Source organism: Globicephala melas, chromosome 8 (genome assembly GCF_963455315.2).
Source record: "Globicephala melas chromosome 8, mGloMel1.2, whole genome shotgun sequence".
In the NCBI taxonomy this organism is placed as follows: domain Eukaryota; kingdom Metazoa; phylum Chordata; class Mammalia; order Artiodactyla; family Delphinidae; genus Globicephala; species Globicephala melas.
This window is the reverse complement of record NC_083321.1, coordinates 86,411,416-86,427,140: the sequence shown is the minus strand read 5'-3', so window position 1 is coordinate 86,427,140 and position 15,725 is coordinate 86,411,416. Positions and strand designations below refer to the sequence as shown.

Below are 15,725 nucleotides of genomic sequence, written 5' to 3'. Positions count from 1 at the left end.
GGAGTTTTATGGTTTCCAATCTTACATTTAGGTCTTTAATCCATTTTAAATTTATTTTGTATATTGGTGTTAGAGAATGTTCTAATTTCATTCTTCTACATGTAGCTGTCCAGTTTTCCCAGCACAACTTATTGAAGAGACTGTCTTTTCTTCATTGTATATTCTTGCTTCCTTTGTAATGGATTAATTGACCAAATACATTGTTATTGACCAATATATTATTAATTAATAATTAATTAATCTGGTCTCTCCAGTTCCATTCACCTATGTGTATCTTTTTGTGCCAGTATCATACTGTTTTGATTACTGTGGCTTTGTAGGATAATCTGAAGTCAGGGATCATGATTCCTCCAGCTTTCTTCTTTTTTCTCGATTGTTTTGGCTATACAAAGCCTTTTGTGTTTCCATACAAATTTTAAAATTATTTTTTCTAGTTCTGTGGAAAATGTCCTTGGTGTTTTGATGGGGATTGCATTGAATCTATAGATTGCCTTGGGAAGCATGGTCATTTTAACAATATTGATTCTTTCAATCTAAGAACATGATATATCTTTCCATCTGTGTCATCTTTAATTTCTTTCATCAGTGTCTTACAGTTTTCAGAGTACAGGTCTTTTGCTTCCTGAGGTAGGTTTATTCCTAGGTATTTTATTCTTTTTGCTATGATGGTAAATGGGATTGTTTCCTTAATTTCTTTTTCTGATTTTTCATGGTTAGTGTATAGGAATGCCAGAGATTTCTGTGCATTAATTTTGTATCCTGCAATCTTACCAAATTCATTGATTAGTTCTAGTAGTTTTCTGGTGGCATCTTTAGGATTTTCTATGTATAGTATCATGTCATCTGCAAACAATGAGAGTTTTACTTCTTCCTTTCCAATTTGACTTCCTTTTATTTCTTTTTCTTCTCTGATTGCTGTGGCCAGGACTTCCAATACTGTGTTGAATAAAAGTGGCAAGAGTGGGCATCCCTGACTCATTCCTGATCTTAGAGGAAATGCTTTCAGCTTTTCACCATCCAGTATGGGGTTAGCTGTGGGTTTGTCATATGTGAGCTTTCTTATGTTGAGGTTTATTCCCTCTATGCCCACTTTCTGGGGAGTTTTTGTCATAAATGGATGCTGAATTTTGTCAGACGCTTTTTGTCAAAAGCATCTATTGAGATGATCATATGGTTTTTATTCTTCAGTTTGTTAATGTGGTCTATCACATTGATTGATTTACAGATAATGAAAATTACTTGCATCCCTGGGATAAATCCCATTTGTTCCTGGTGTATGATACTTTTAATATGTTGTTGGATTTATTTTGCTAATATTTTGTTGAGGGTTTTTGCATCTGTATTCATCAGTGATAGTGGTCTGTAATTTTCCTTTTTTGTGTGACATCTTTGTCTGGTTTTGGTATCAAGGTGATGCTGACCTCATAGAATGAGCCCAGGAATATTCCTTCTCCTGCAATTTTTTGGAATATTTTGAGAACAATAGGTGTCAACTTTTCTCTAAATGTTTGGTAGAATTCACCTGTGAAGCCATATGGTACTGGACTTTTGTTTGTTGGGAGTTTTTAAGTTATTGATTTAATTTAATTACTGGTAGCTGGTGTGTTCAAATTTTCTGTTTCTTCTTAGTTCAGTCTTGGGAGATTTACCTTTCTAAGAATTTGTCCATTTCTTCCAGGTTGTGCATTTTTGGCATATAGTTGTTTGTAGTAGTCTTTTGTGATCCTTTGAATTTTTGTGGTGTCAGTTGTAACTTCTCCTTTTTCATTTCTGATTTTAGTGATTTGAGCCCTCTCCCTTTTTTGCTTGAGTGTCTGACTAAATGTTTATCAATTTTGTTTATGTTTTCCAAGAACCAGCTTTTAGCTTCCTTGAACTTTTCTATTTTTTTTAATCTCTATTTTATTTATTTCTGCTCTGATCTTTATAATTTCTTTCCTTCTACTAACTTTGGGCTTTGTTTGTTCTTGCTCTAGTTCCTTTAGGTGTAAGGTTAGATGGTTTATTTGAGATTTTTCTTGTTTCCTGAGGTAAGCTTGTATTGCTATAAAATTCCCTTTTATAACTGCTTTTGCTGAGTACCATCAGTTTTTGGATCATTGTGCTTTTGTTTTCATTTGTCTCTAGGTGTTTTTTGATTTCCTCTTTGATTTCTTCAGTGATCCATTGGTTGTTTAGTAGTGTATTGTTTAGCCTCCACATGTTTATGATTTTTGCATTTTTTTTCTTGTAGTTGGTTTCAGTCTCATAGCATTGTGATCAGAAAAGATGCTTGATCTGATTTCAATTTTCTTAAATTTACCAAGCGTTGTTTTGTAGCCTAGCATGTGATTTATCCTGCAGAACATTCTGTGTGCACTTGAAAAGAACATGTATTCTGCTGCTTTCAGATAGAATGCTTTACATGCATCAATTAAGTTCTTCTGCTCTAATGTGTCATTTAAGGCTAGTGTTTCCTTATTGATTTTCTTTCTGGATGATTTGTCCATTGATATAAGTGGTGTGTCAAAGCCCCCTATTATTATTGTGTTACTGTGGATTTCTCCCTTTATGCCCATTAACGTTTGTTTTATGTACTTAGGTGCTCCAATGTTGGGTGCATATATATTTATAATTGTTCTATCTTCTTGGATTGATCCTTTCATCATTATGTAGTGTCCTTCTTTAACAGTCTTTACTATATAATCTCTTTTGTCTGATATAAGATAGAAATGCTTATATTAGTTTCTTTTGATTTGCATGGAATATCTTTTTTCACACCCTCACTTTCAGTCTGTGTGTGTCTTCAGATCTGAAGCAAGTCTCTAGTAGGCAGAACATATTTAGGTCTGTTTTTTGTGTCCATTCAGTTACTCTGTGTTTTGATGGTAGAATGTAGTCCATGTACATTTAAGGTAATTATTGATATGTATGTTCTTATTGCCATTTTGTTACTTGTTTTGGGGTTGTTATTGTAGGTCTTTTTTTTCTTTCTTCTTTTATTCTCTTGTGATTTGATGACTGTCTTTAGTGTTATGTTTGGATTCCTTTTTCTTTTTTTGTGTATATCTATTATAGGTTGTTGGTTTATTGTTACCATGAGGCTTTTATGTAGCCGTGTGTGTATACACAATTGTTTAAAGTTGCTGATCTCTTAAGTTTGAAAGCAGTTTAACAACCCTGCATTTTTACCTGCCCCCCGTGTTTACTGTTTGTGACATCATATTTTACATCCTTTTGTGTATCCCTTAACTACTTGCTGTGTATGTAGATGATTTTACTACTTTTGTCCTTTAACCTTCCTACTAGCTTTATATGTGGTTGGCCTACTACCTTTACTGTATATTTGCCATTACCAATGAGATTTTTCCTTTCATAATTTTCATATTTCTAGTTGTGGCCTTTTCTGTTTAGAGAAATCACTTTAACATTTTTTATTATGTTGGTTTTGTGGTGCTGAACTCTTACCTCTTCCTTCTCTGTAAAACTTTTGATCTCTCCTCCAAATCTGAAGGAAAGCCTTGCTGGGTAGAGATTTCGTGGTTGTAGGTTTTTCTCTTTCATCATTGAAAATATATCATGTCACTTCCTTCTGGCCTGCAGATTTTTCTGCTGAAAAGTCAGCTGATTGCCTTCTGAGAGTTCCTTTGTAGGTAAGTTGTTGCTTTTCCCTTGCTGCTTTTCATAAGTATTCTATCTTTATTTTTAGGCATTTTAATCACAGTGTGTTTTGGGGTTGTCCTCTTTGGGTTGATTCTGTATGAGACTGTTTCTTTTCTCAACTTAGGGAAGTTTTCAGTTTTCGTGTCTTCAAATATGTTCTCTGCCCCTTTCACTCTCTCTTGTCCTTCTGGGATCCCTGTATTGGGAATATTGGTGCACTAGATGTTGTCCTAGAGCTCTCAAACTGTCCTTATTCCTTTTCATTCTTTTTGCTGTTCAGCATCAGTGATTTCCACTACCCTGGCTACTAGCTTGCTGATTCATTCTTCTGTATCATTCAGTCTACTGTTGATTCCTTCTAATGTATTTTTCATTTCAGTTATTGTATTCTTCATTTCTGTTTGGGTGTTCTTTAAATTTTCTAACTCTTTGTTAAAAACTTCTGACTTCTCACTCTGTGCATCCATTCTATTCCCAAGTTCTTTGATCACCTTTACAGTCACTACCCTAAACTTCTTCTCATGTAGATTTCCTATCTTCACTTCACTTAATTCTTCTCCTGCGGTTTTTATCTTGTTCCTTTGTCTGGAACATTTTCCTCTGTCGCCTCATTTTGCCTAAGTTGCTCTATTTTTATGTATCTGGTAGATTGGTTATGATTCCTAACCTTGGAGAAGTTGCCTTTTGTAGGGTATGTCCTACATGTTCCAGTAGCACAGTCCCCTCTCATCACCCAATCTATATGCTCTAGAAGTTCCCCTATGAGGGCTGCATGTATCCTTCTGTTGTGGCAGGCTGACTATGTAGATGGTCTGGAGGCTTGGATGGCCCAGGGTCTTACCTTGTGCAGAGGCTGCCAGCCACTGGTTGTTGGGACTGGGTCACAACGTGGCTGACTGTGGAACCCCAGGGGGCCCCGGGGCTTATGCTATCTCACTGGTTTGCAGAGTCAGGGTCCAGAGGACTCCAGGGCTATTGCTCACCCACTGGGTGAAGCCAGGTCCTGGGGTTCATGTTGGACTATTGCCAGGCAGAGCTGGGTCCTGGAAGCTGGTTGCAGAGCCCAGGGATCCCAGAGTTCGTGTCAGGTCACTGGTTGGGGGAGGGTTTCCTGATACAGTTGGGTATGGGGTCCAGGGTGTCTCAGAGCTTGTGTCAGCCTGCTCTTGGGCAGGACTGAGGCCCAGCTGGTCTCACAGCAAGGTCTGGCCTGCTGTGAGCAGGCCGGGTACCGTAGGCTGCAGGATAGTGGTTTACTTGTCTGCCCCCTGGTGGATAAGACTGGTCTAGAGGCTAGTGCAGGCTTCCTGTAGGGCAGTGGGGGACCCAGGGGCTTCCAGAGATGGTGCCTGCCCAATGGTGAATGGAGCTGTGTCCAGGGCCTTCTGGTGGGCAGGGCCATGTCTAGAGGCATGTCTAGAGGTGGGTGTGGACTCAGGAGGTCTTCAGGCAGCCTGTCTGCTAATGGGTGGAACTTTGTCCCCACCCAGTTAGTTGCTTGGCATGAGGCATCCCAGCACTGGCACCTACAGGCTGTTGGGGCTATGTCTTGGCACTAATGAGCCAGAGGGAGCATCCCACAATGTCACCTGCAAGCACCAGCTTCCACGTAGTAGAAGAAGCTTCCAAGAATGGTTGCCGCCAGTGTCTTATTTCCCCAGGGTGAGCCACAGCCACCCATCCCCTGCCTGTCTGGGGGACTCTCCAAGACCAGCAGATAGGTCTGTCCCAGGCTTCTATCAAATTACTGCTTTTGCCCTGCGTCCTGGTACATGTGAGATTTTGGGTGCACCCTTTAAGAGCGAAGTCTCTATTTCCCTCCAGTCCTGTGGGGCTCCCGAAATTAAGCTCTGCTGCCTTCAGAGTCAAATGCTCTGGGGGCTTGTCTTCCTGGTACAAGACCCCTGGGCTGGGGAACCTGATGTGGGGCTCAGAGCTCTCACTCCAGTGGGAGAACCTCTGCAATGTAATTATTCTTCCATTTGTGGGTCACCCACCCTAGGGTATGGGACTTGACTATATCACGAGTCCACCCCTCCTACCTATCTCATTGTGGTTCCTTCTTTATGTCCTTAGTTGTAGAAGATCTTTTCTGATAGGTTCTGGTCTTTTTCAGTGAGGGTTATTCTGCATATAGTTGTGATTTTGGTATGTTTGTGAGAGGAGGTGAGCTCAAGGTCTTTCTCCTCTGCTGTCTTGGCCCAACCTCTCTCATCAGTAATCTTAATTCCACCTTTTGAGTACATGTTAGTATAGTCACGTATACAAATTATAAAAGGAATTTAAAGACCTTCTACTCCAACTGCCTTACTTTACAATGAGGAAACTGAGGCAGCCAAAATAACTCACCATGTCACACTACTTAGGAAAAAGTCTTAGATTAGCCCACACCCTCCCCTACCCCCATCAAGTCCTAAACTACTGAGCTCAACTGCCATGGGTGGAGGAGGAATCTGAGTAGGTATGAATGAAGTTCTTTTCCTTTTGAAAGGCTACATGGAATTTTTTAAAGTAAGTGTTTTGAACATACTTAACTTGTAAGTCCCCTTCACTTAACAGCAGTGTGTTTTAATTGCTATGAACATCAGTTTCCAAATCTGTAAAATGAGAGATGGTACCTACCTTCAGGGCTTAGGTATTGTTTCTCTCTTCTTCCTTCCTTTCCTCTTAAAGTCACTTTCTAGTGTTAAGCTGTTGAAAAATAACCAGATTTACTGCCTTTAATTCTTCACTATTCTTTTCACTCCTCACTTCAAACCCTAGACCATTTGAGTTCTGCTCTCACCATTTTCCTGGAACTGTTTAGTTGAAGGTCTTAATGAACAACTGATGACTTTTTTCCCAGACATCTTCTCAGTCTTCAACTTGTTATCCCCTTCACCAGTTTCAGTACTACAGACCACCACTGCTTTTTATTCTTCTTTTTCTGCTGCTTTATTCACTACTCTCCATCTTGTTCACAGATTCTCCTCCTTTCTTCACCCCTTCAGATTACATTTTTTTCAGGGATGTGTTTCTGCCTTTTTTCTTATTCTTTGCCCCTTTGGGCAGTTCTAGTCATTCCCATAGTATTATTTATGCAACTGTCTTTGTATGATAACAAATATGACATCTCTTTTAAGTGCTGGCTGCCTGCCTTATCTCCCCATGTCACCTAGTCCCCTGGTAATTCCACACTCAGTATATTTGAAGCTGCACTCATCTCTTCTTCCCCAGCCACAATGTGTTTTCTCTACTGTGTTCTTCATCTTCGTTAATCTCAAAAATGTGTATGTGAATACAGGAGACTTAGATTATCCAAAGCAATTTAAAAAAAAGAAAAGTTGGTAGATTTATACTACCTAATTTCATGATTTACTGTAAAGATAGAATAATAAGGCAATGTGGTTCTGGCATAGATTAATTCTTAAAAAGATCAGTGAAACAGAATAGACAGCCTAGAAATAGACCCATGGTCCTACAGTCATGTGATTTCCAACAAAGGTACCAAAGAAATCCACTGAGGAAAGGAAAACCTTTTGTGCATATGGTGCTGGAACAATATGGTATTCGTACAGAAAAACAAAATGAAGCTTAGCGCCTACCTTATACCATAAACCAAAATTAATTTAAGATAGATTATAGACTTAGATGTAAAAACTAAAATCATACAGGTTTTAGTGGAAAACATAGGAGAGTATCTTCATGACTTGGGGGTAGGCAAAGATTTCTTAGAAAGGACACAGAAAACAAATACCATTTTAAAAATGATAAATTAGACTTCATCAAAATTAAAAACTTTTTAAGTTTTAAGAAAATGTACAGGCAAATCACAGACTGGGAGAAAATATTTGCAAAACATTTGACAGAGGATATATATATGTGTATATATATGTATATTGTATAGGTATGTATGTGCATATATGTGTATATATATGTATATCAGGAGATAGATAGATACAGGATATATAAAAAATTCCTACAACTCAATAATAAAAAGATACATAACACAATATTTTTAAGTAGGCAAAATATTTGGAGACAGTTCACAAATTAATATATACAAATAATCAATAAGAACATGAGTGTTCAACATTATTAGTCATCAGAGAAATGCACATTAAAATCTTAATGAGACGCTACTATATATACACTAGAATGGCCAAAATTTAGAAGATTGATAATGCAAATGTTGACACGGTTGTGAAGTAACTAGAATTATCCTGCAGTATTGTTGAAAATATAAATTGGTACAACCACTTTGGAAAACTTACTGGTATTTTTTTTCTAATAATAAACATAACACCTATTCTGTGACCCAGCAGTTCCACTGTGAGATATTTCTCGAAGAAAAATGTAAACATAGGTCGTAAAAAAGATCAATAGAAGTTTAATAGCAGTTTTATTCATAATAGCTAAAAACTGGAGAGAGCCCACGTATCCATCAGTAGGAGAATGAATAAGAAAACTGATATATTTATACAGTGGAATACTGTTCATCAATATAAAGGAATGGGTTGCTAATAAACGTAACAAAAACATGCTGAGTAAGAAATATCTTACACGAAAAGAGTACATACTAAGGTTTTGTTAATATGAAATTCTAGAATAGGCAAAACTAATCTTCAGTGGGAAGAAAAATCATAATAATGGTTGCCTTGGGGTTGATGGAGTAGAGATTGACTGTTGTAAGGAATTTGAGGGACTTGGGGGCTGATCAATGAAAAAATATGACCCTTGGACAGGTTTGCATAAGAAAGGAAGTCCCTTACAGCATGAGACAATCTAGAGGTTTATGGCCAAAGGACCACTATCCAAAAAAGGAGGAGGGCAAAGGAATTCCTGAGGTGAAGGAGATTGGAGTGGGTGGCTCTGGAGATTACATGTCTAAATGATGTTGCTCAGTAGCATGGTGGGGAGTCTGGGTCAGAGAACTCCAAAGGTAGTAGTGACTTGGGTCTTATAACCACAAGCCTCTGTCTTATCAATGGCTAGCAGGTGTTGGGTGTAGTTTTGTGGAGTATACAAAGCAGGCAAGCTATAAAATGGTTAAAAATCTGCTTGTTTTGGGTTATTTTTTAAATAATTGGGTATATATAAAAATGTTAGTTTAGTTCCAGCAGACTTTGGAGCTAATGGATCTCAGCCTGCAACAAAGAGATAAACAACTTGAGCCAATACATAGAGGCTGTCTTCATCTAATTACTATAACAACTGAAAAGGGATAAAAGGAAATTTTTTGGAGTGATGATAATGTTCTATATCTTGATAAGGGTTTAAATTACACAAGTGAATACGTTTGTCAAAACTCAGAAAATATACACCTAAGAATTGTGCATTTCACTGTACATGATATGCATGCTGAAGTATTTAGGGGGAAATGTATGCAGATTTTACTGAAATGTCAAAAATAGAATGGGTTAATTGAGAGAGAGTTAGATAGGTATCTGATAAAGCAAGTACAGTAAAATTTTAATGGTAGAATCTAGTTTGGGATATACATATGTTTATTATAAAACTTTTAATTTTGCTTTTTGTTTAAAAAATTTTACAATAAAATATTAAGGACCATCATGTGGAGACAGACTGAGGGACCTGTTAGAAAACTATGCCATTGCATTAAAAAAATTATAGAGCTTTATATTTCTTGACCAAATTTAACCTATAATTTTTTGTAGAAACTCAATCCTATATTTTATCATTTGACTAAAGATCTGTGGTGTTTGATCTGTTACAGGGAAAGTCCTTCTGCTAGCGTGGACACGTGTGCATTTCTGTCATCATTTTTGTGCTCCAATAGAACTCTGCTAATTGATGGCCGGGTAGAACTGAAAAGAGGTCTGCAGAGGCAGGAGCGACATCTTTTCCTGTTCAATGATCTGTTTATCGTGGCCAAAATCAAGTAGGTATTCTGGACGCTCTCTCCTGGTTATCATTATAAAATTGCATTTCCACCAACAAAGGTAACCTTTATATTCAATGTTCACTGTAAGAATATCTGGCCTCTGTTACCATAACTAATATCTGAAGTGAGTCTTATGTTTGTTTTGTTTTGATTTGGTTTTGAAAAGATGTTTTAATTATTTATTCATTCAACAAGTGTTCATTTAAGTCCCACTCTGTGCCATTCTCTGAATAAATAAAGGGGATACAGTGAAGAATATGATGGGTACAGTCCCTGCTTTTTGATGCTTTCATTCTAATGTGTGTAGGGAGAGATGACAAATTGTGCTTAATGCTGTGAATAAAATACGGTGAAGTGAAATATGGGATATATGTTAGGTAAGTATAGTCGGGGGGAAATAAATCAATGAAGAATGAAAAACAACTAGCCATGCAGATATTAGGGAGATGGGTATTCTAGGCAGAGGGAACAGCAGGTACAAGGGTGGTAGGGAAAGTTTGGCCCTTTGGAGGAGTTAAAAGAAGGCCAGCATAATAAGCAGGAAGAGAGTAATATAAATTGAGATTGGAGAAATAGACAAGGATCAAGTTATCAGGACCTTTATGGGCTGCATTAATTATCTATTAATTATCTATTGCTGTATAACAAATTACCCCAAAACATAACAGTTTATGACTACAAACATCTTATACATTTTCTCTGAGTCAGGAATCTGGGAATGGCTTAGCTAGTGGTTCTGGCTCAGGGGCCCTCATGAGGTTGCAGTCAAGGTGTTGAACCAGGGTTATAGTCATCTCAGAGCTTAACTGGAGAGAATCTTGAAACTTCCCAGATCACTTATGTGGATCCTGGCAGGCCTCAGTTCCACAATGGCTGCTTTCCAGAGTTCTTCTCCATGTAAGTTTCTCCACAGGGCTGCTTGTAACGTGGTATTGTTTCCTTCAAAGTGAAAGATCCAAGAGAGTGAGGAAGAGAGTATTAAAGGGAGAGAACACCTAAAATAGAAGCTGCAGTCTTTTATAACCTAATTTTGAAAGTAGTATACCATCATTTCTGATGTAGGGGCTATTGGCCACACAGATCAACCTTGGTATAATTGGAAGGGAACTACACAAGTGTATTAGGAAGCCGGGATCATTGGGGGCCATCTTGGAGGATGGGTACCACAAAGGCTATGATAGGAGTTTGGATTTCATTCCAAATGGTTTTAATTAGGGGAGTAGAATAATGTACATATTTTTAAAATATCATTCTGGCTATGATAGGTAATGGATTAGAGGACAGAAAAGAGTAGAAGCAAGGAGACTGGACAGGAGGTTATTGTAGTAGTCCTGATGAGATATAATGAAGGCTTTATCTGGGGAAATGGCAGTTAAAGGAAGGATGCAGACATATTTGGAATATACTTTAGAGGTAACCAAAAGAATTCACTTTTCGCTCAACACTAAATGCCAGCGCAGTTATCATCCAACCTAGAACACGATAGTTACAACTTGCTCCCTCCCCCATTCTCACTATTTATGAAACATCATGAAAGAGTAGTTTAACAAATCCAGTCTCATCAAAGAGATTTTTTGTCACTAGAGAATAGTAAACTTTTTTCTACTATCCGTACCCTCACACCTAAGTTATGCCATGTCACAAATAAGATGTGGGTGGGGAGGAGATCAAGATTGTGGAGTAGGAGGACGGACGCTGAGCTCACCTCCCCCCAAAAACACATCAAAAGTGCATCTACATGAAAATAAATTATCACTGAAAACAAACTGGAGACTGACAGAAAGACTCTTCGGCAACCAAGGCTGTAAAGAAAGATCCACAGGGAGTCAGGAAGGAAGGGAGGAGAAGCAATCAGGTCAGGACTCACATCCCTAGGAATGGAAGAGAAGAGGAAGGAGGTATCATGGGCTTGCAGATCCTCCCTGGGGAGTGAGGGGTTTGAACCACATATTGGGCACCCCAGCCAGCACTGGGAAGACAAGTCCTCTTAGTTGGTTTGAAAACCACTGACTGACAGGAGGGCTGTAAGAAACCGAGACTCCACCCATGAAGAAATGGACACACTCTTGCTTACTCCCAAAACAAGGCAGAGGAAGCAGATTCAAACTGCCCAGGGCTCTGACAATAATGAACACCCCAGCCTCGCCTCTAACTCTGCTGCAATTACCAACTAGGATGGAGGCTAATGTTGCCGAGGCAAGTGTGCACTTGCAGGGGATGGAGCCAGCTCAGACCCAGCACTGCAGTTAAATGCGGCAAGGATGTTTATTGCTGGCACTCACAGAGGGCAACAGATCAGGAGCTGTCTGAAGCTCTGACTGACATGCTGGAGCCATCCCAGTGTGTGCCCTAGCTGCACCAGGTGCCTGCTCCAAATCCCTCTTGCTGCATCACTACTCCCCTCTGGGGTGAAGGTACCATGGCTGGGAGAGGGGAGAGTGCATACTTAGAGGAACAGAACCAGCTCATATCTGACCCTCAGGGCTTCTGCTCCAGCAGTATGGACCTGACCCTACCACAAATAGGGTGGTGATAGCTACTGAACATAGGAGAAGCTTAGTTTACACCTGGCTCTGGCTCTAGGCCTCTGCCTCCAGCCCTACCTCTCACCAAGGTGACAGCTGCCAACACACCCTGGGGGAAGATATGACGCATGCTCAGTTCAGATCCAGCTCTCCCACCAAAGCCACTGAGAACACACATACTTGAATAGGAATACTCCCACACAAGGACACTGCTTCAAGACTGGGATAGGTAAGTATTCACCTAATTTCATAGAGACAGAGAAAGTTAAACAAAATGAGAAGAAAGAGGAATTTGTTTCAAACAAAAGAACAAGAAAAAAAACTGAAAAAAACAACTAATGAAACAGATAAATAACTTACCAGATAAAGAGTTCAAAGTAGTAGTAATAAAAAAGCTAACTGAACTTGGGAAAAGAATAGATGAGCACAGTGAGAATTTTGACAAGGAACTAGAAAATATAAAAAGTACCAGTCAGAGCTTAAGAATACAATAACTGAAATGAAAAACACTCTAGAAGGAATTAACAGACTAGATAATACAAAAGAATGCATAAGTGTTCTAGAAGATAGAATAATGAAAATCACTAATCAAAAAGAAACTGTAGGACAACATCAAGCATACTAACATTTGTATTATACTGGTTCCAGAGGAGAAGAGAGAGGGAAGCGGACCAAAAAGGTATTTGTGGACATTATGACTGAAAACTTCCCAAACCTGAAGAAGGAAACAGATAACTAGGTGCAGGAACCATAGAGAGTCCCAAACAAGATGAAACAAAAGAGACCCACACCAAAACATACCACATTAAAATGGCAAAAGTTAAAGATAGAGAGACTTCTAAAGGCAGCAAGGAAAAAACAAAGTGTCACGTACAAGGAAACCCCCATAAGGCGATCAGCTGATTTTTCTACAGAAACTTTGCAGGCCAGAACAGAATGGCATGATATATTAAAAGTGCTGAGAGGGAAAAACCTACAACCTAAGTTACTCTACTTAGCAAGGTTTTCATTCAGAATTGAAGGAGAGATAAAGAACTTCTCAGACAAGCAAGAACTAAAAGAGCTCATCAATACTAACTTGACCCTAAAACATGTTAAAGAGCCTTCTCTTAGTAGAAAAGGAAAGGCTACAACAAGAAGTAACAAATTACAGAAAAGGAAACATACAACTAATAAAGGAAAATATACAGTAAAGGCTGTGGATCAATGACTTAAGACAGTATGAAGTCTAAAGAACAAAAATTGTAAAAATCAGCTATAAATAAAATAAACAGTTAAGGGATAAATATGAACTTGTGAAATAGGACATCAAAAACACAAAATGTGGGGGAAAGAAGAAAAAATGTAGATTTTTTTAGAATGTGTTTGAACTTAAATGACTATCAGGTTAAAACAAGTAGATATACGTCAACATATATGAACCCCATGGTAATCACAAATAAAAAAACCTACAATAGATACACAAAAACTAAAAAGAAAGGAACACAAATATTCCACTAAAGAAAATCATCAAACCACAAGAAAAAAGGAACAGAGAGGAAAACAAAAACACCAGAAAACCAATAACAAAATGGCAATAAGAGTATCTATCAATAATCACTTTAAATGTCATTGGAAAAAATACATCAAAAAACATTGATTGTATTAAAAAATCCAAGATCCATCTATATACTACCTACAGGAGACTTACTTCACAGCTAAAGACACATACAGCCTGAAAGTGAGGGGATGGAAAAAGATATTTCATGCAAATGGAAAAGACAAGAAAGCTGGAGTAGCAATACTCATATCAGATAAAGTAGACTTTAAAACAAAGGCTATAAGAAAAGACAAAGATGGGCATTAGGTAAGGATAAAGGGATCAATACAAGAAGAGGTATTATACTCATTGACATACATGCACCCAGTACAGGAGCATCTAAATATATCAAGCAAATGTTAAAAGAGAGAAAATGTTAAAAGGGAGAAACTGACAATAATACAATTATAGTAGGGGATGTGAGCACCCCACTTACATCAATGAACAGATCATCCAGACAGAAAATCATTAAGGCAACAGTGGTCTTAAATGGCATAATAGACCAGGTGGACTTAATAGATAGCTACAGCACACTCCAACCAAACCCAGCAGAATACACATCCTTTTCAAGTGTACATGGAACATTCTCCAGGATGGATCACATACTAGGCCAGAAAACAAGTGTCACCAAATTTAACAGGATAGAAATTATATCAAGCATCTTCCAATCACAACTGTATGAAACTGGAAATCAGTTACAAAAAGAAAAATGGGAAAGTCACAAACATGTGGAGACTAAACAACATGCTACAAAATAAACAATGGGTCAATGAAAAAAATCAAAGAAGAAATCAGAAAATACCTTGAGACAGATGAAAGTAGAAACAGAACACTTCAGAGTTTATGATATGCAGCTAGAGTGGTTCTGAGAGGGAAGTTTATAGCAATACAGGCCTTCCTCAGGAAACAAGGAAAATCTCAAATAAACAACCTAACCTACCATCTAAAGGAGTTAGATAAAGAAGAACAACGAAAGCCCAAAGTCTTTCTTTCTTTGGCTAAGGTATTTTATTTGCTCCATTTTATGCTGAATGTTGACAATGTTTGCCTAAAATTATTTTGAGTTTATTGTCATTCTTTTCCATACTGAATTAGAACAAGTATTAAAGCTGGATGCGACCTTAGGGACCACTTTTGATATTCATTAGAAAGCTGAATTAAAAATTATTTTTCCAAAAAAAAAATTATTTTTCCTATAGAAGTAGGGCTTTACATTTTTTTAAAAACAATGTTTATGAGCATCAGAGTATTTAGAAAGAAGCTGATATTATCTCTGTTAATAGCCATAGAGCACCTATTTGGAATTTACTAAAAGGAAATGAAAGTAGTTATTTCATACCCTCTTAAGCCATCTCTATTCTCATATTTTATTTCCTAAACAAATAGGGAAGTAATGATGAATTCTGTGTAAGTCAAAAAGATGAGGAGAAAAAAAGTTCTGATTATTAATTCATTACCAGTAGAATTACCATCAGATACTTGTGGAATATACCATATTCTCTACCCCAAAACGTATTTAATAGACCATCTCCATCTTAGAATGGAAGGAAATCTCTCTAGAATCCTATGTATTTCAACGGTTCACTGGAATTCATACTTTTAAATTTCCATTGGAATAGTCTAATACTGTTGGAAATTGAGAGTGAAAAATCTGAAGATACACACTGTGACCCTAATACTATCCATCTTAATATAAAGCTTTATTGGAATACTTGTTTTAAATATTTTTAAACTAGTACCTCTAGCTTTATGGACATAAATGTTCATGAGATTTCTCCCCTACTTCCATAATAAACAGTCCCATCAGAAAGCCTTGTAGGTGAGGAGATTTGAAAAAGTAAGTCTTAAGATAGTAAAGCTGAAGGAAACTTCATGGATACAAAGTCACCTCCAGGTGCTTTGTAAGAATGACTATATCCAGGGCTTTTTATAGATACTTAATGGTTATGAGCATAAACAAGCTCAAGAATCAACCCTGCTCAGGTTCGGATTCTAGCTCTGCTAGTTAAGCTGTTTGACTTTTGGCAAATTACTTAACCTCCCTGTGACAACATTTCCTCATCTCTAAAATGTTTGAGGATTAAACTTAATATGT

The 15,725-nt window shown here is 37.7% G+C and overlaps 1 protein-coding gene across 4 annotated transcripts in view; it reads left to right on the top strand.

Moving 5' to 3' along the window:
* The window catches only part of ARHGAP20 (Rho GTPase activating protein 20), a 152,394-nt gene that overhangs the window by 81,167 nt on the left and 55,502 nt on the right, over window positions 1–15,725 (top strand). For all 4 annotated transcript variants that reach the window (XM_060304024.2, XM_030836568.2, XM_060304025.1 and 1 more), the window contains exon 3: window positions 9,359–9,523. In XM_060304024.2, coding sequence (XP_060160007.1) covers window positions 9,359–9,523 — 165 coding nt within the window. The remainder of the gene's footprint in view (window positions 1–9,358; window positions 9,524–15,725) is intronic.